Raw genomic sequence first — 21067 nt, 5'->3', positions numbered from 1 at the left:
TTCAGGAGACCCATCTCACATGCAGAGACACACATAGGCTCAAAATAAAGGGATGGAGGAAGATCTACCAAACAAATGGAGAACAAAAAAAAGCAGGGGTTGCAATACTAGTCCCTGATAAAACAGACTTTAAACCATCAAAGATCAAAAGAGACAAAGAAGGCCATTACATAATGGTAAAGGGATCAATTCAACAGGAAGAGCTAACTATCCTAAATATATATGCACCCAATACAGGAGCACCCAGATTCATAAAGCAAGTCCTTAGAGACTTACAAAGAGACTTAGACTCCCATACAATAATAATGGGAGACTTCAACACCCCACTGTCAACATTAGACAGATCAACAAGACAGAAAGTTAACAAGGATATCCAGGAATTGAACTCATCTCTGCAGCAAGCAGACCTAATAGACATCTATAGAACTCTCCACCACAAATCAACAGAATATACATTCTTCTCAACACCACATCACACTTATTCCAAAACTGACCACATAATTAGAAGTAAAGCACTCCTCAGCAAATGTACAGGAACAGAAATTATAACAAACTGCCTCACAGACCACAGTGCAATCAAACTAGAACTCAGGACTAAGAAACTCAATCAGAACCACTCAACTACATGGAAACTGAATAACCTGCTCCTGAATGACTACTGGGTACACAACGAAATGAAGGCAAAAATAAAGATGTTCTTTGAAACCAATGAGAACAAAGATACAACATACCAGAATCTCTGGGACACATTTAAAGCAGTGTGTACAGGGAAATTTATAGCACTAAATGCCCACAAGAGAAAGCTGGAAAGATCTAAAATTGACAGTCTAACATCACAATTAAAAGAACTAGAGAAGCAAGAGCAAACTCATTCAAAAGCTAGCAGACGGCAAGAAATAACTAAGATCAGAGCAGAACTGAAGGAGATAGAAACACAAAAAACCCTCCAAAAAATCAATGAATCCAGGAGTTGGTTTTTTTTAAAAGATCAACAAAATTGACAGACCGCTAGCAAGACTAATAAAGAAGAAAAGAGAGAAGAATCAAATAGACGCAATAAAAAATGATAAAGGGGATATCACCACCGACCCCACAGAAATACAAACTACCATCAGAGAATACTATAAACACCTCTACACAAATAAACTTGAAAATCTAGAAGAAATGGATAATTTCCTGGATACTTACACTCTCCCAAGACTAAACCAGGAAGAAGCTGAATCCCTGAATAGACCAATAGCAGGCTCTGAAATTGAGGCAATAATTAATAGCCTACCAACCAAAAACAGTCCAGGACCAGATGGATTCACAGCTGAATTCTACCAGAGGTACAAGGAGGAGCTGGTACCATTCCTTCTGAAACTATTCCAATCAATAGAAAAAGAGGGAATCCTCCCTAACTCATTTTATGAGGCCAACATCATCCTGATACCAAAGCCTGGCAGAGACACAACAAAAAAAGAGAATTTTAGACCAATATCCCTGATGAACATCGATGCAAAAATCCTCAATAAAATACTGGCAAACTGGATCCAGCAGCACATCAAAAAGCTTATCCACCATGATCAAGTGGGCTTCATCCCAGGGATGCAAGGCTGGTTCACCATACGCAAATCAATAAACGTAATCCAGCATATAAACAGAACCAAAGACAAAAACCACATGATTATCTCAATAGATGCAGAAAAGGCCTTTGACAAAATTCAACAGCCCTTCATGCTAAAAACTCTCAATAAATTCGGTATTGATGGAACATATCTCAAAATCATAAGAGCTATTTATGACAAACCCACAGCCAATATCATACAGAATGGGCAAAAACTGGAAAAATTCCCTTTCAAAACTGGCACAAGACAGGGATGCTCTCTCTCACCACTCCTATTCAACATAGTGTTGGAAGTTCTGGCTAGGGAAATCAGGCAAGAGAAAGAAATAAAAGGTATTCAGTTAGGAAAAGAAGAAGTCAAATGTCCCTGTTTGCAGATGACATGATTGTATATTTAGAAAACCCCATCATCTCAGCCCAAAATCTCCTTAAGCTGATAAGCAACTTCAGCAAAGTCTCAGGATACAAAATTAATGTGCAAAAATCACAAGCATTCTTACACACCAGTAACAGACAAACAGAGAGCCAAATCATGAATGAACTTCAATTCACAATTGCTTCAAAGAGAATAAAATACCTAGGAATCCAACTTACAAGGGATGTAACGGACCTCTTCAAGGAGAACTACAAACCACTGCTCAGTGAAATAAAAGAGGACATAAACAAATGGAAGAACATACCATGCTCATGGATAGGAAGAATCAATATCATGAAAATGGCCATACTGCCCAAGGTTATTTATAGATTCAATGCCATCCCCGTCAAGCTACCAATGAGTTTCCTCACAGAATTGGAAAAAACTGCCTTAAAGTTCATATGGAACCAAAAAAGAATCCGCATCTCCAAGACAATCCTAAGTCAAAAGAACAAAGCTGGAGGCATCACGCTACCTGACTTCAAACTATACTACAAGGCTACCGTAACCAAAACAGCATGGTACTGGTACCAAAACAGAGATATAGACCAGTGGAACAGAACAGAGTCCTCAGAAATAATACCACACATCTACAGCCATCTGATCTTTGATAAACCTGAGAAAAACAAGAAATGGGGAAAGGATTCCCTATTTAATAAATGGTGCTGGGAAAATTGGCTAGCCATAAGTAGAAAGCTGAAACTGGATCCTTTCCTTACTCCTTATACGAAAATTAATTCAAGATGGATTAGAGACTTAAATGTTAGACCTAATACCATAAAAACCCTAGAAGAAAACCTAGGTAATACCATTCAGGACATAGGCATGGGCAAGGACTTCATGTCTAAAACACCAAAAGCAACGGCAACAAAAGCCAAAATTGACAAATGGGATCTCATTAAACTAAAGAGCTTCTGCACAGCAAAAGAAACTACCATCAGAGTGAACAGGCAACCTACAGAATGGGAGAAAATTTTTGCAATCTACTCATCTGACAAAGGGCTAATATCCAGAACCTACAAAGAACTCAAACAAATTTACAAGAAAAAAACAAACAACCCCATCCAAAAGTGGGCAAAGGATATGAATAGACATTTCTCAAAAGAGGACATTCATACAGCCAACAGACACATGAAAAAATGCTCATCATCACTGGCCATCAGAGAAATGCAAATCAAAACCACAATGAGATGCCATCTCACACCAGTTAGAATGGCAATCATTCAAAAGTCAGGAAACAACAGGTGCTGGAGAGGATGTGGAGAAATAGGAACACTTTTACACTGTTGGTGGGATTGTAAACTAGTTCAACCATTATGGAAAACAGTATGGCGATTCCTCAAAGATCTAGAACTAGAAGTACCATATGACCCATCCATCCCATTACTGGGTATATACCCAAAGGATTATAAATCATGCTGCTATAAAGACACATGCACACGTATGTTTATTGCGGCACTATTCACAATAGCAAAGACTTGGAATCAACCCAAATTTCCATCAGTGACAGACTGGATTAAGAAAATGTGGCACATATACACCATGGAATACTACACAGCCATAAAAAAGGATGAGTTTGTGTCCTTTGTAGGGACATGGATGCAGCTGGAAACCATCATTCTCAGCAAACTATCGCAAGAATAGAAAACCAAACACTGCATGTTCTCACTCATTGGTGGGAACTGAACAATGAGATCACTTGGACTCAGGAAGGGGAACCGCACAGACCGGGGCCTATCACGGGGAGGGGGGAGGGGGGAAGGGGGAAGGATTACATTGGGAGTTATACCTGATGTAAATGACGAGTTGATGGGTGCTGACAAGTTGATGGGTGCAGCACACCAACATGGCACAAGTATACATATGTAACAAACCTGCACGTTATGCACATGTACCCTGGAACTTAAAGTATAATAAAAAAAAAAGAAAAGAAAAAAATAGAGTATATACAAGAACTGTGAGACAACTGCAAAAGATGTAACATGTCATGGGAATTCCAGAAGCAGAAGAGAAAGAAACAGGAGGAATATTTGAAACAATAATGGCTGAGAATTTCTCTCAATGTGAGACAGCAAGCCACAGATCCAGGAAGCTCAGAAAACATCAAGCAGGATAAATGCCCACAGAAAAACTACACGTAGCCACCTAAGTTACAAACGATAAAAAAAAAAAAAATCAAAAGATGAAGAGAAGATTCTGAAGGAACCCAGAGGAAAAAAAACCATCTTACCTATGGAGAAGTCAAGAAATACATCCAACTTCTCCTCAGAAATTGTGTAAGCAAGAGGAGAATGGAGTTAAATATTTAAAGTGTTGAGAGATGGGATAAAAAAGCATCACCAACCTAGAATTCTATATTCTGTGAAATTACTCTTCATAAGTGAAGGAGAAATAAAGACTTTCTCAAACAAAAATTGAGGGAATTATTTGCCAGTAAACCTGCCTTGAAAGAAATGTTAAAGAAAAGTTCCTTGCAAAGAAGGAAAATGATACAGGTCAGTAACCTGGATGTATATCAAGAAAGGAAGAACACTGGAATAAGAGTAAGCGAAGATAAAACGAAAACTTTTATTGTTCTTATTCTTTATTTATAATCAAATATATTATTGCTAATTATTATTTTGAATAAATGATCTGTTTGATCAATAGAAACACACTTTAACACATTTAAAAGAATGGAAATCATACAATGTCTGCTTTTAGGCCACGGTGAAATTAAATTATAAACCAATAACATAAAGGTAACTGGAAAATCTCAAAATATGTGGAGATTAAACAACATATTTCTAAGTTATATGTGGATCAGAAATTCTCAAGAAAAATTTAAAAATATTTTGAATCAAATGAAAATGGAAACAATTTATCAAAATTTGTGGGATACAGTAAAAACAGTGCTATGGGGAAATACAAGGCATTGAACACATATATTAGGAAAGAAGAAAGATCTTAAATCAGTATTCTAAATTTACACCTGAAGAAAATAGAAAAGAAGAGCAAATTAAACCCAAAGTAGGTCAGGTGCCGTGGCTCACACTTGCAATCCCAGCAGTTTGGGAGGCCAAGGAGGGTGGATCACATGAGGTCAGGAGTTTGAGAGCAGCCTGGCCAACATGATGAAACCCTATCTCTACTAAATATACAAAAATTAGCCAGGCATGGTGGTGCATGCCTGTAGTCCCAGTTACTCAGGAGGCCGAGGCAGGAGAATCGCTTGAACCCGGGAGGAACAGGTTGCGGTGAGCCAAGATCGAGCTGCTGCACTCCTGCCTGGGTGACAGGGCAAGACTCCATCTTAAAAACAACAACAACAACAACAACAACAACAACAAAAAAGTAAAGCATGGTGGCTCATGCCTGTATTCCCAGCTACTCAGGAGGCTAAGGCAGGAAAATCGCTTGAACCCGGGAGGCAGAGGTTGCAGTGAGCTGAGATCAAGCTGCTGCACTCCAGCCTGGATGACAGGGCAAGACTCCATCTCAAAAACAAAACAAAACAAAACAAACAAACAAACAAACAAAAAACAAAGTAAAGCAGAGTGGTTCATGCCTGTAATTGGGAGGCCAAGGTGGGCAGATTGCCTGAGCTCAGGAGTTCAAGACTAGCCTGGGCAACATGGCAAAACCCTGTCTCTACTAAAAATACAAAAAGTTAGCCAGGCTTGGTGCTGTATACCCATAGTCCTGGCTACTCGGGAGGTGGAGGCACTAGAATTGCTTGAACCTGGCAGGAGGAGGTTGCAGTGAGCCAAGATCATACCACTGTACTCCAGTCTGGGTGAGAGAATGAGAATCTGTCTCCTAAATAAATAAATAAATAAATAAATAAATAAAATCCAAAGACAGACAAAGAAAAGAAATAATTAGAGCCAAAATCAATGAAAGTGAAAACAAGGAATCAATAGAATTAAATAAACACTGGTTCTTTGAAAAAAAAAAATCAATACAGTCAGTAAGTCTCCAGCAAAACTAAGAAAAAAAAAAAACCAGAAAGGATACAAATTACTAATATGAGAAATGAAAGAGGAGACATCACTACAAACACTATGGGGATTAAAAGGATAATAGAGGAATACCACGAAGAACTCTATGCCTATAATTTTATAACCTAGAAGAAATAGACCGATTCCTTGACACAATCTGTCAAAATTCATACAAAGAAACAATCTGCCAAAACTCACACAAAAAGAAACAGACAATCCAAATAGGCTTATTTCTATTAAATAAATTCAGTCAATACTTGATAATCTTCAAAACCAGAAAGCACTAGGCCAAGACAGGTTCACTGGTTAATTCTACCAAACATTTAAAAAAGAAATAGCAATTCTCTACAATCTCTTTCAGAGGACAGAAGCAGAGTTAATATTTCCTAACTCATTCTGTGAGGCCAGTATCACCCTAATACCAAACGCAGACAAAAATATTACAAGAAAAGAAAACTGGCCAGGCACAGTGGCTCATGCCTGTAATTCCAGCACTTTGGAGGCCAAGGCGGGTAGATCACGTGAGATCAGGAGTTTGAGATCAGCCTGACCAATATGGTGAAACCCCGTCTCTACTAAAAATACAAAAATTAGCTGGACTTGGTGGTGCGGGCCTGTAATCCCAGCTACTCAGGAGTCTGAGGCAGGAGAATTGCTTGAACCCAGGAGACAGAGGTTGCTGTGAGCCAAGATCGTGCAACTGCATTCCAGCCTGGGCAATAGTGGGAGGCTTGGTCACACACACACACACACACACACACACACACACACGAAAAAAAAAAAAGAAACAAAGAAAACTACAGACCAATCTCTCATGAAAATACATGCAAAAATCCTCAACAAACATTAGCAAGTTGAATCTAACAATTTATATAACGAATTATACACCATGACTAAGTGGGATTTATCCCAGCTATTATAAACTGTGGACTTTGGACTATGACGATGTGTCAATGGAGGTTCATCAGTTGTAACAAATGTACCATTCTGGTGGGGGATGCTGATAATGGGGGATGTGTTGGGACATGAGGTATATATGGGAAATCTTTGTACCTTCCGATCAATTTTGTTGCAAAATTAAAACTGCTCTAAAAAAAGTCTGTAAAAAATTAAAAGGCTATTAGTACCTCTTGCTCTTCCAACTACCACTTACTTCAATACCTGTTTCAGGTTGTCTGCTTGGGACTTCTTTCTTCTGCTGCTCTTGAGATTTTTTAAAATATGATTCACACTATGCAAGTGAGTAAAATGAGAGCATTAGAGTGAATCTTTGTGATATCTGCTCTGAGTCTTGTAATCCACACTCCGAAGGACAGTCCAGGGAATCAAACCCACTGGGGTTGCTCTTAGACTGACAAAGGGGCAGCCACAATGACAAGACCCCAGGCTACCAAAAAATAACACACATAAGCTGCCTACATTTATAAGGATGCCACTGAATAATCAAAGTAAATTTATTTCTGAATTACATAAGGATCATGAAACAGAAACATTAACTCTCATGTTATAAAAACAGTAGTAAAATACAGTACACAGGAATGTCAATTGAATGACAACAATGAAAGTACAATAGCAAATGAAAAATAGTAACTTTTAACTTTAAATACAAAGTGAAGCAATTTAATAAGAAATTTTGTTAATAAGAAAAATATATGTCCCATGTCTTTATTACATACTGTACAAAATAAAATATTGCACCTTTCATATAATAAATATATACAAAGAGTATGTTACAAATGATCTTTCTTTTAATTTAATAACCTTCAACAATCAAATGTGATTGATGATTAACAATTCATGGGCTGGTGTGTCCTCCTCACTGTCCCGCATCCATTCCCAATCACCAAACCCTCCACATACAGTAGTGCTCATCCCAGTGTCAGTGAGGCTGCAGTTAGGACAAAAGAGACTGTGTGCTCAGAATATGGTAGAGAAACTCAGCAAGCTTGTCCACAGACACATCCAAAGCCAAAATGCACTGTTCAGTTATTACCGACCAGGGACTAGGCCCAGCACAGCCTGCTGCAGGTAACTTTGTTGCCAAGAAGATGTAGGCAGCAGGTGTACAGGCAGCTGAGACCCTGAATAAAGAAGTATGACCACTTATTTGGACTTGTGTGCCATCTAAAGACACAACTGGTAGTATACATGGGGAAGACCCCATAACCAAATGAGCTTCAGAATTTTCAGTTTAGTGCTAGCCTGAACCCACTTCAGCAACAACACTTACTCCAAACCTAACCTCCATCCTGACACTATCACTAACACCAGCACTGGCCCCAGTCAAACCCAGTCCAACCTTGACCCAACCTATTCCTAACCCTAACCCTTAAAGCCAACTCTAGCCTTAACCTTAACTTCCTTTCTCACCTAACCCAATTCTAGCTCTAATCCTAAAACTGAAACTAACCCTTACTCTTTCCCCTAAATCTTAAATAAATCCTGGCTCCAATCCCTAGTCCTTAGTGTAACTTCTAACCTAATTCACTTTGGATTTACTGAAAAATCAGCCCAAAACAATTATTTACTATAAAAATTATTTTCAACTATCGTGTTTCTTATTTGGATTACTTTCTTATACATTTTCCAAAATAAAATCCTCAGGAATACTACTTTATGCATAAATTAGGTCTAATAAGGCTTTGGTTTTCTGTTTGTACGCAATAGAATAGTGCTTAGAAAAAGTGTCATTCACAGCTCTTGAAAGAAAGCTTTGAATATATTACCAAATCAGTAGAAAAGGTTAACTTCCCCTCTTCTTTGACTTCCAAGATGCCTCATTTGGTCATAGATAGATTTCTGTAGTTGTACAACTGGCAGCAGTATCTACTCTGTGTTTTCTTCCGTGGGTGTTCTAAAAGCAAGGACAAGATGCCATGCCTCCATGAATCCTTGGGTCAGTCAGTGTGACAGCCTATCCAGACAGATGGTGTCTTTTTCACAGACTAAACTTAAGGATCTATGAAAATGCCATCAATGCCAACATCTTAACAACTACTGGCCAGAGCTTCTAAAATGCGAATACCTTATAAACCTGCTGAAAACCTGCAACTTGAGAGAAGAGGAAGTCATCAGTTGCTGTGTTTCCCAGGTTTTTAGGATGTACCACTCTGTGCTAGTCTACAAATCACAGGAAAGAGGCAGCACATGATGATGCGTTCATAATCTTGGTGATTTCTTGATTCAACTGATATGATGAGGTCCCAAGAGAAGTGGCATGCATGCTATAGTATTTTTGTTCATCCTTGAATACATCATTTTAAAAAATTGGAATATAAAACTACCATGGGAAAATTTCACTTTAATCTTAACAGTGGTGTTTTTGCATCAACCTCTGTTTGATCCATAGAATCTAGTCTTTTAAGAAATATATGTTTTTGAATCCATGACATGGGGAAAACAGCTTTTATATTCTACTTTTATCTTCACAGCAGCATCGTGACCCCTCCAAAGGCTTATCCCTCTTGACATGACTGGCAGCACCTTTGTTTGTAGAGGTCTAGAGAACACAAATTAAGATGTTTTACAAACATACAGTAGTGAGTTGTGTCTGTGCAGTCTCCTGCAAAAAAGAAAAAATATCTGTAATATATAGCGTATTAGAGACCTGATTAAAAATTATTTGACTTTATGAAAAGCCATAAATTGAGATCACAGAGTGAGGTGAAGAAACCAGCTTTGGGTTAGGGCCGTTGTTTGGCAAGGGAGTCAGAAGGCATTGGACTCCCTTTCCGCTCAGCCAAGTGACCTCTCACTGCTCTCTGGGCCCTCCCAGTCCCTCTGGCCCATGCTGCTCCTTTGAGTGCTCAGAGCAGCAATGCTTAACTTTTGCAGGGTCATGGACTCCTTGAAAAACTTATGAAAGCTATGCACCTGCTCCCTAGAAAAATAAACCTACAATTAATTTTTACATATTATTTCAGGACAACGGCATACCTATCCAAGCCCATCCATGGAATCTTTGTCTTAGTACATAAGACTACCAGGCAGAAGAGAAGTGTGCAGAGAGATGGCCAGTGCTTGTCAGAAAGCCAATGATGACGGCATGCTACTAATCTAACTGTTTTTTCTCTAGAGAACATGGAGCTGTACCCACATAGAGGAGTTCATCTCCTGATGTCCCAAGCTACCAAATCCATTCTGAATAACCCCTCGGATGGGACACTGATGAGGTAATCACTAGCAGGGTCTGGTGCAGTGATGGTGTCATCAGGATCTGATGCCATCAAGGCCTCTGGGGCGGTGGAGATACCTGGGAGGAGTACGTACTATCACAGGAAGGCCCAAGACAGTGCCGCCAGGAAACTGGTTTCTTCTTCTGCACACAGTGTCTCTCGGCCACAGGTTTGCAACTCCTTGTGTGGATACAGTCAACTTTCCGAGACTGGAGGCCCCTGCCGCAGGCTGCTGTACAGGGCTTCCAAGGGCCTGCGTGCCAACACACATCACAGGCCCCTGATGTGCAGTTCCTTCTTAAGGCGGGTCTGAAGTGAAAAACAAAACAGAAAAACAAAAAATAGGAGAGGCAGGGTGTAACTTTTTGCTGGGACCAAGCCTTTTACCTTACTCTCTATTCTATGTATTAAAGGTTGGATGGAGAGTCTAAGACCAAGACATTCCTCTGCTTTTATGCCAGATAGTCTAGAACGACAGTAACAACATTCTCCACCGCCTGGGGCAGAGCGCACCTGCTTAGGTGTGCTCTGACGAAGAGGGCATGACAAGCAAACCATGTGTTTCCACTGACTTCCAACACCAAGTCAAGGCACACACATCCTGACTAGATGGAAGAAATCAATTCTGGCAAGGAAAAGAATTATTTACTATAATGATCTACAATAAGCCACCTCAAATTCATTCACAAGGCTTCAATTTTCCGTTTATAAGTGCTCAAAACATACTGTGGTGTATGACTTTTTATGTGAGCAATCTAGTCTGCTAAAAGAAGTACTCTTTTTTACATTTAGGTCACACCGAGACTTGCAGTTAGAAACTACCGAAGAGCATATGAGAAGAAGAATCTATCTCTGATTTCCTTGCCTTTTAAAACAGAATGGAAAGATAATACCCTCTGATTTTTTAAAAGACATTTGCTAAAGAAGATAGAGTCAACTTAGTGGACCCACTTTGGGGTATCTGCCCTTGTTCCCTAAGGCAGGGCTCCTGAAGACATATTTGCACTGCCTGAGAGTGTCTTCCCAGTCCCAAAGATGACTGGAAGAGGCCCTAACTTGAGCTGGTTGAAGAACTGTATTTCTCTTAGGATTTGGAGGTTGCTGGAACCAGGCATGTAAACCTGAAGCTTGGAGTAGTAGGAGGTGATATTCTGCCACATCAGGCAGAAATACAGAAAAAAACAGTTTTCATAAGGAGCAAAGAATGAAGCAGAAACATACAGAACTGCAGAGATGAGAGAAGAGAAAAAAAAAAAAAAAAGACTTCCCGTTTCTTAGTTGTAGTCCTTCCTGAGGTCTGACTGCATGCTCCCTGTTCTCCCTTTGGATTCTATGAGACATTTTTGTTATCCTATTAAAGGTTCCTTATCAGGGCACATAAATCCATAAGGAGTGTTTTACGTGAAATGTAACAAAATGGAGAAATGTGTGATATCCAGAACTCTGAGAGTACTGCCTGTAGTTGGAAGCAATCCTTTGATTAGCCAGTAGGGGGAGACGCTATCAAAGGGTTTACTTAACACAGTACTGTCCCGCCAAACTGTTTATATGGTTTATGGAAGAGGTGGGTGTCCTGTTAGCTGCTTTTGTTTTCCCCAGTGGGTACGAATCTTAGGGACCAAAAACTGAGTCACTTTGAACAACAGAGAAGAGACTGAGTACTCCTCAACCATCCCTATACAGAGATCAGCTTTCCACTTAAGAAGCTTGAACAAATATTCAAATAATATATTTAAAAGAATACCAAATTATTGTGCGCAAGTTTTGGGTGGTCTTGTCTTATTAATAAATCCCTCACCCTCTTTGCATAAATCATTCCAATTTGACTTTCGTTTCCAGCCCAAAGGATTGTAAAACAGCCCCTTTTGCTTCGATGAAAAGGCAGGGCCAGTGGGAAGTCAGACAGGACTACTGAGCTTTCTAAATACAAAGAATGAGAGGGGCACATGGAGCTATGGACCAACACAGAAGCTGAAGCCCAGGAAAGCTCAGAGGCTGGTCACTACGTATACAGTAGAAAAAATAATAATAAATAAAAAGCAAGGTCTGTCCAGTAGAGGGCATAACTTCCTCCTGGCCAGGGACAGGACTCAGGACAGGGACACCTGAGCCAGGTGAATGCAGTATGGGCATCCACACTATGCACATAACTGGAGTTCATGTGTTTTTCTATGTGAAGCATGAGTGAGAAATCATAAAGAAATCCTGTTTCTACTAGCTTTTTTCAATTTCTCACTTCTATCCAGTCTGGCTCCACTTCTGCCTCAGGTAACTCCTTTCACCATCAGCCAGATGGAACTGCTGATTCTGAGGGCAGTAGATCCCAAGCCTGCCTGATTATTAGAAGCAGGCAGAAGCAAACAGCTTTAAAATGATGTAGATGGCCAGGAAATCTCATGAAGGTTCTGATTCACTGTCTGAGGTGAGTCCCAATAATCTTTATTTTACAGAAATCTCCTAGGTGATTCTGATTTCAGAGGTTAGAAATCACCACTTTGAGAAACTGACTTTCTGTGTCCTCAGCATTCTGTAGGTCCTCATGTTGTCACCTTGCCATAAGTCTGGGCTAGCTCTACCCTGACAATTCCCATTCCCTCTACAACTTTTCAGTGGAAGCCACAGCTCCCAAAACCTTCCCAGGGTTGTATAGTAAACACTAGCAGACTGCCTGCCCACCACTGATCCTCCACCCACGCCACTAATGCTACTCCCTCTACAACACTCTCTGACATTTCCTGAGGTCCTACTATGGCAAATGGGGGGTCTCCATTGCTTCCTGTCCACCCACTCAAAAGTGAGATCTAACACCTCACCTACCTACAGAGAGCCCACGGTCATAACCCAATCTAGCAGAAGAGGTCTGTGGGAAAAAGGGGGCTAAAATACTGCAGAAGAAACCCTCGACAGCTCTCTATACTAACCAACTTTATCCCTCATCCATAAACCACCAGACATCTGAGGAAAAAATACAATAGTATGAAAGAAAAGCACCAGGTTATAAAAACAGAACAGCCAATCCTGGAGGAAACAGAAATAAAACAGAAAATGAATGGTAACTTGACTCCCCACCACTGTGACTCACCCCCAGCTCTAGGATTTTTCTTCCATTATTAAAAAAAAGTCTACCCTTTCATTTAATTTTCATATCTCTTGGTCTAAAACCCAGTTTAATCAGATTTTGAGCCTCTTGATAGCTCCTTCTACACTATCTTCTGTATTATATTTTCTGCCTCTTATTTTTTGCTACCTTTGATTGGAAAGTATGTGGCATATCTAAGGAACTGACAGAAGGACAGTGTGGCTGGAACATGAAGAGTGAGACAGCATGAGATATGGATGAGGCTGTGAAGAAAAGTAGGACTTGAGCGTGTGTGTTTTTTTTTTTTTTTTTTTTTGGAGATAGAGTCTTGCTCTGTTGCCCAGGCTGGAGTACAGTGGCACGATCTTGGCTCACTGCAGCCTCCACCTCCCAGGTTCAAGCAATTCTCCTGCCTCGGCCTCCCAAGTAGCTGGGATTACAGGCATGTGCAACCATGCCCAGCTAATTTTGTATTTTTAGTAGAAACGGGGTTTCACCATGTTGGCCAGGCCCATCTCGAACTCCTGACCTCGTGATCCGCCTGCCTCAGCCTCCCAAAGTACTGGGATTACAAATGTGAGCCACCATGTCCAGCCACACATGTGGTATTTTATAGGCCACATTGAGGATTTGGTCAATCTTCCTAAGAGCAAGTAAAGCCTCTAAAGTAATTTTAATCTAACAGGGAGATGGTTGGTGGTGGTGGTAGGATCAGATTTGCATTTGGGAAAACTCACTGTGGCTGTACTGTGGAGACTGGGTTGGAAAGTAGCATGGATGGATGAAGGTGGACCATCTGGACAGCTGTGACTGTATACCAGGTGAGAGATGATGGTGGTTTGGCCAAGGGTAATGGTGGCAGAAAAGAAAAAATGAAGATGAGTTCAAGAAAAAAAATATAAGGAATAAAAAAATCATATAAAAAACGTAATCAGGAAAGTACAAATTACAATAAGATAAATTTTCATCCATCAGATTGGCAAAAATTTTCAAAGGCTGCAAACCTATATCATGTTGATGAAAAAGGGGCAACTCTCACATATTGCTGGTATAGAAATTTTGATGGCAATTTGGTAGTATCAAAATGAGCATTCCTACCAATTCAATTTCATATCTAAAAATCTGCCCTATAAAAATATTACCCTTTGTGCACAAAGATATATGTTCCAGGATATTTACTGCAGCTTTGTTTATAATAGCAAAAAGTTTGAAACCATCCAATGTCCACTAGCAACAGAATATTAAGTACAAACTTTAGATAGAATATTGAGTAGAATAGAATAGAATATTAAGTACAAAATGCAAAAGAATAAAGTTAATCTTTACTTGATGGGAGTAATCTATAATATATTCTTAGGTAGAAAAAGCAAGTTTCAGAAAAATACATATGTGACCCATGTATGTATTTGTGTTATATCTTTGTGAATGCAAAGTAAAGTATCTGGGATGATGCATCTCAGTCTGTGTGTGGTCTCTATCTTTTCAGCAAACTAGAAAACTAGGTTGTTGAGAATGAGAGCAGCCGTTCCAAACATTTTCCATTGAGGAGAATGGTTTTGGCTTGAAATCACTTTGTGGGGAATAGGAAATGCAACTGACTCTACATTGCCAAACCTTACTGAAGGCTCAAAATGGTAACCCAGCCAATTGTCAAGGTCATCTCATTTTCTCCAGCAAGACTCAAGACATGGAAGAGGAAGAAATAGCTAGATATTGAGCGTCTTCCATGACCAAGGCTGCCTCGGTGCTTCACACAAGCTAAATCATTAAAACTTTCTAATCATAAGTTCACATGGATGATAATACCCCACTTTGCAGATTAGGTGGCTAGGCAGTCCAGGGTCACACAATAAGCGAGTGATATAATAGAACTCCCAAGCCCCTGATTAGTGTGCCTTGTAGGCTCTCTCCCCACTTTCTGCTGGCTGGCATGCTGTTCTCTGGGATGGTAGAGCTGCCAGATGGAGGGCATCTGGATCTCTGGATGACCCCATGAACAAAGCTCTTCTATCCCTAAACCATCTACTAGCTCAGACTTTTATAAAAGGAGAGAAGCAAATTCTATTCTTATTTAACCTCCTCAACAAGATTAAAGTTTACTTAACTATCTGCTAACCACTGTGACAATATTCTAATAAAAACATTTTCTAAACAGAGAAATAAGGCAGTTCATTAAAAGCATTAAGAACATTTAATCTGTAAGCCTAAATGGAATATTATTAGGCTTGCTTAACTTACTATGTAGAGGGAGAAGTATCTGCTTTTTCTCAATGATATCCTTTTTCCCCTTTTACCACACAGAGTGGTGTCCCTTTATGTTTAAAATCCAAATAATTTGTAATTATAAATAGTGCACATTAACTAGTATTTCAGTATAATATATACTATTGAAGATGACACTAAATAAATCACAATAGAAAACTGTCAATTATGAGAGTTGGAAGAAACTAAAAAGGATTCCGTTTTCAGGCAGTTATAATCATTGTCCTGAGTCAGGAGAGAATGTGTGCTGCTTTGGGGTGGGGCCCCTACCTCCTTCTGTCATCACAGTTGGAGTCAGAGCCGTTGTGTTGACAAGCTGTGTGATGCTGCTGCATCCTCACGGCATGGCCCATGCAACGTCCAGGACACTGGAACAAAAAGCACAATGCAGTGTAAACCCTGCAAGCTCATGCATGCTCTGTATACTAAGATCATGTACTGAGGCAGGATAGCTGAAGACCTGTTACAAGGGAAATGTAACCAACTGTCCCCGGGGGGTAGTTAAAGAAGATTAGGGTACAGCTCTGTGGACCACACACCTCTTTTTCAGAGTCAGGAAGATACTGCCTAAGTTTCCCTTTTCCTCTGTATTAGTCCCTTTTCACACTGCTATAAAGACATACCCAAGACTGGGTAATTTACAAAGAAAAGAAGTTTAATTGACTCACAGTTCAGCATGGCTGGGGAGGCCTCAGAAAACTTATAATCACATCAGAAGGTGAAGGGGAAGCAAGACACCTTCTTCACAAGCGGCAAGGAGAAGTGCCAAATGAAGGGAGAAGAACCCCTTTATAAAACAATCAGATCTTGTGAGAATTCACTCACTGTCATGAGAATATCATGAGGGAAACTGTCACCATGATCCAACTGCCTCCACCTGGTCTCTCCCTTGACATGTGGGGATTGTGGGGATTAAAATTCAAGATGAGATTTGGGTGAGGACAAAAAGCCTAACCATATCATTCTGCCCATGGCCCCTCCCAAATCTCATGTCCCTTTCACATTTCAAAACCATTCATGCCTTCCCAACAGTCCCCCAAAGTCTTAATTCATTCCAGCATTAACCCAAAAGTCCAAGTCCAAAGTCTCATCTGAAACAAGGCAAGTCTCTTCTGCCTATGAGTCTGTAACATCAAAAGTAAGTTAGTTACCTCCTAGATACAATGGAAGTACAGACAGTGGGTAAATACACCCATTCCAAATGGGAGACGATGGCCAAAATAATGGGACTATAGGCCCCATACAAGGCCAAAATCCAATGGGACAGTCAAATCTTAAAGTTCCAATATGATCTCCTTTGACCCCATGTCTCACATCCAGACATGACCCCATGTCTTCTTTCATGCTGATGCAAGAGGTGGGCTCCCATGGCCTTAGGCAGCTCCTCCTCTGTGGCTTTGCAGGGTACAGTCCTCACTCCCGGCTGCTTTCATGGGCTGGTGTTAAGTGACTGTGGTTTTTCCAGGCACACAGAGCAAGCTGTCGGTGGATCTACCATTCTGGGGTCGAGAGGATGGGGGTCTTCTTCTCACTAGGCAATGCCCCAGAGGGGACTCTGTGTGGAGGCTCCAACCTCACATTTCCCTTCTGCACTGCTCTAACAGAGGTTCTTTATGAGGGCTCTACCCCTGCAACAAAATTCTGTCTGGACTTTTCTGTCTAGGCTTTTCCATGCATTCCTCTGAAATCTAGGCAGAGGTTCTCAAACCTCAATTCTTGACTTCTGTGCACCTGCAGGCCCAACACCATGTTAAGCTGCCAAGGGTTGGGGCTTGCACCCTCTGAAGCAATGGCCTGAGTTGTATGTTGGCTCCTTTGGCCATGGCTAAGACACAGGACACCAAGTCCTCAGACTACACAAAGCAGCAAAGCCCTGGGCTCAGCCCAGGAAACCACCTTTTTTTCCTATGCCTCAGAGTCTGTGATGGGAGGGGCTGCTGTGAAGACCAGTGATGTGCCCTGGAGACATTTTCCCCATTGTCTTGGCAATGAACATTTTGCTTCTAATTCCTTATGCAAATTTCTGCAGCCAGCTTGAATTTCTCCTCAGAAAATGCATTTTTATTTTCCATCACATCCATCAGGCTGCAAATTTTCCAAACTTTTATGCTCTGCTTCCCTTTCAAACATAAGTTCCAATTCCAAATCATCTCTTTGTGAATGCATAAAACTGAATGCTTTTAAGAGCATCCAAGTCACATCTTGAATGCTTTGCTGCTTAGAAATTTCTTCACCAGATACCCTAAATCATCTCTCTCAAGTTCAACATTCCACAGATCTCTAGGACGGGGCAAAATGCCTCCAGTCTCTTTGCTAAAGCATAGCAAGAATCACCTTTGCTCTAGTTCCCAAGAAGTTCCTCATCTCCACCTGAGACCACCTCAGCTTGGACTTCATTGTCCATATCACTATCAGCATTTTGGTCAAAACCCTTCAACAGGTCTCTAGGAAGTTCCAAACTTTCCCAAATCTTCCTGTCTTCTTCTGAGCCCTCTAAACTGTTCCAATCTGTGCTTGTTATCCTGTTCCAAAATCACTTCCACATTTTTGGGTATCTTTATAGCAGCACTCCTCTCTCTGCTGTACCAATTTACTACATTAGTTCATTTTTACACTTCTATAAAGAAATACTTGAGACTGGGTAATTTACAAAGGAAAGAGGTTTAATTGACTCACATTTCTGCGTGGCTGAGGTCTCAGGAAACTTAAAATCATGATGGAAGGCAAAAAGGAAGCAAGGAACTGTCTTCACAAGGCATCAGGAAGGAGAAGAGCCAAAGGGGAAAAAGCCCCTTATAAAATCATCAGATCTTGTGAGAACTCACTCATTATCATGAGAACAGCATGGGGAAACTACCCCCATGATTCAGTTACCTCCACCTGGTGTCTCCCTTGACATGTGGGGATTTTGAGGATTATGGGGATTATAATTCAAGATGAGATCTGGGTGGGGACACAAAGCCTAACCATATCACCCTCCTTTCTCCCACAAAACTTAGACCACCTCTGGGGAGAAGGAAAAAAGGACAGGGCAAATCTTGAACCAATTGGGCTTAAGTCTGGAAATGACTATGCTTAAAACCATAAATGTCTGCCAAGTTTGGGTTTTTCTACTGTGAGCAAAAATGACTTGTGTGCTAAGGTGAGTTCAATTACAGGAAAAAATTAAAATTTTGACATTCAGTTCTTACAATTTTTACTTATTTACAATAATACCTATTAATTTGTCCTTATAATTTCTTTTATGCTTAAAAAGGTCTTTCCTGTCATGATAGTTCTACTTGCATTTACTTACTTATACACTTAGCTCTTTATTCAAGTTAGAATTTATTTTGGTATATGTTCTGAGTCTGTGCTCAGAACTTGCATTTACTTACTTATACACTTAGCTCTTTAATCAAGTTAGAATTCATTTTGGTGTATGTTCTGAGTCTGTGCTCTGATTTTACTTATTTTTCTTACATTAGCTAGCCAATTTCTCTTATACTGCCTTTTTTTCTTTTTTTGGCTAACCACTTTATTGAGATACAATTTACAAACCATACAATTCACCATTGAATGTTAATGGAATTTACAGTTGTATAACCTTTACCATAATCAGTTTCAGAACATGATCATCATCCCCAAAAGAAACTCCATACCTTTAACAGTCACTCGTAATTCCTCTGATTGCCTCTTTCCCCAGGCCTCAGCAACCATTAGTCTACTTTTTGTCTCTATAAGTTTCCCTGTTCTGGACACTTTGTATAAATGGTACCATGCAGAGTGGTCCTTTGCATCTGTCTTCCTTCAATTACCATAATGTTTTCAAGGTTTAGCCCTATTGTAGCATGTATCAGCACTTCATTCCTTTTGATAGTCAAATATTCAATTGTGCAAGCATACCACAGCTTATCACCTCACCAATTGTTTCCTTTTTGTTTTTTATTGTTATGGGGTAATGTTATTTGGGTTGTTTCCACTTAATGACATTGTGGTTATTATTAATTCTTCAACAAATATTCATGTACAAGTTTTTGTGTGGACATATGTTCCATTTCTTATTTGTATTTTTTTGCCCTAGGATATAGATCCTGAATGTTTCATTTCTTTTGGATACATATGTAGGGGTGGAATTTCTGGGTCACATAGTAGATCTAATCTAACATTTTGAGGAACTGCCAGGGTGTTTTCCAAAGTGTCTGTACCATTTTACATTCCCATCAGCAGCATGAAGCTTCCAATTCCTCCACATCCTCACTGACATTTGTCACTATCGCTTTTTGACTAATGCCATCCCAGTGAGCCTAAAATTGTATCTTATTGTGGTTTTGATTTGCATTTTTTAATGACTAATGTAAAGCATCTCTTCGTGTCCTTATTGGCCATTTGTATATCTTGCTGATAGTTTATTTGTGTTTTTATTATTGAGTTGTAAGTATTCTTTACATATTTTAGAGATAAGCTCCTTTTTGATAAACAGTTTTTAATCATTTTCTCCCATTCTATGGGTTGTCTGTTTACTTTCTTGATGCTGTCCTTTGCAGCACAAAAGTTTTTAATTTTGATGCAATCCAATTTACCTATTTTTGTTTTTGTTGCTTATGCTTTTGTTGTTATATCTAAGAAGCCATTTCCTAATCCAAGCCATGAAAATTTACACCTATGTTTTCTTCCAATAGTTTCATAGTTTGAGCTCTTAAATTTAGCTCTCTGATTCATTTTAAGTTATTTTTTTGTATGTGGTGTAAAGGGCTTCCTTTTTTGGAAGTTGTTCTGCATTCTTGTTTAAAAGACTATTCTTCCCCCATTGAATGGTTTCTCAACCTTACAGAAAATCAATTTATATATATATACACACACATATATATTGATATAAACATATATATATATATGGGTTTATCTCTGGACTCAATTTCATTGATCTATATGTCCATCCTATGTCAGTACCATACTATCTTGATTACTGTAGCTTTTTGGTAAGTTTTCAAATCAGGAAGTCTGATTCCTGCAACTTTGTTCCTTTTCAAATTTGTTTTGGTTATTCAGTCTCTTCTATTTCCACATGAATTTTAGAATCAGTTTGTCAACTTCTGTGAAGAAACCAGATGAAATTTTGATAGAAATCACATTGAATTTGTAGATAAATTTCAGGAGCATTGTGTTACTAGTAATAATAAGTCTTACAGCGTTCCATTTATTTAGATCTTTAGTTTCTTTGAAAAATATTTTGTAGTTTTATATCTTCTATTTTTAAAACAATGTTCTCTCCTATGATTAACTGCCTTTAAATGTTAAAGTCAATCTGGTCCGTTTCTGTGCTCTGATTATACAATATAAACTGTGTCTCTTCTGCACTTATGCTGTACTATTTTACTTATGACAGTTTTGCATCATGCTCTGACATAGGATGAGGAAAGTCTATACCTCCAAAACTTTTTTAAAATAAAAATTTATTGTCTTTATTGTCATATTATCTTCCATGTGAATGTCAGAATTCTCTTTAATTCCACAAAAAAAGTTCTACTGCGATGTTAATTGGAATTGTATTACATGCATAAATTCATTTAA

The 21067-nt window shown here is 39.4% G+C and overlaps 1 protein-coding gene across 9 annotated transcripts in view; it reads right to left on the bottom strand.

Annotated features, from left to right (window-relative positions):
* Nucleotides 1-7421: 7421 nt before the first annotated feature.
* Nucleotides 7422-21067, bottom strand: part of ADAMTSL3 (ADAMTS like 3) — a 402196-nt gene continuing 388550 nt past the window's right edge. For 4 of the 9 annotated variants that reach the window (XM_007990199.3, XM_037987797.2, XM_037987795.2 and 1 more), the window contains 3 exons: nt 15788-15885; nt 10254-10485; nt 7422-9500 (listed from right to left, as the gene is read on the bottom strand). In XM_007990199.3, the coding sequence (XP_007988390.3) occupies nt 9408-9500; nt 10254-10485; nt 15788-15885 (423 nt within the window). In that variant the 3' untranslated portion in view covers nt 7422-9407. Of the gene's footprint in view, nt 9564-10253; nt 10486-13992; nt 14066-15787; nt 15886-21067 lie in introns of those variants that run through there. The other 5 variants (XM_007990200.3, XM_037987796.2, XM_037987799.2 and 2 more) reach the window with 4 other exon arrangements.

This window comes from Chlorocebus sabaeus, chromosome 29 (genome assembly GCF_047675955.1).
Source record: "Chlorocebus sabaeus isolate Y175 chromosome 29, mChlSab1.0.hap1, whole genome shotgun sequence".
NCBI lineage: Eukaryota > Metazoa > Chordata > Mammalia > Primates > Cercopithecidae > Chlorocebus > Chlorocebus sabaeus.
This window is presented reverse-complemented; position numbering and strand designations above follow the sequence as displayed.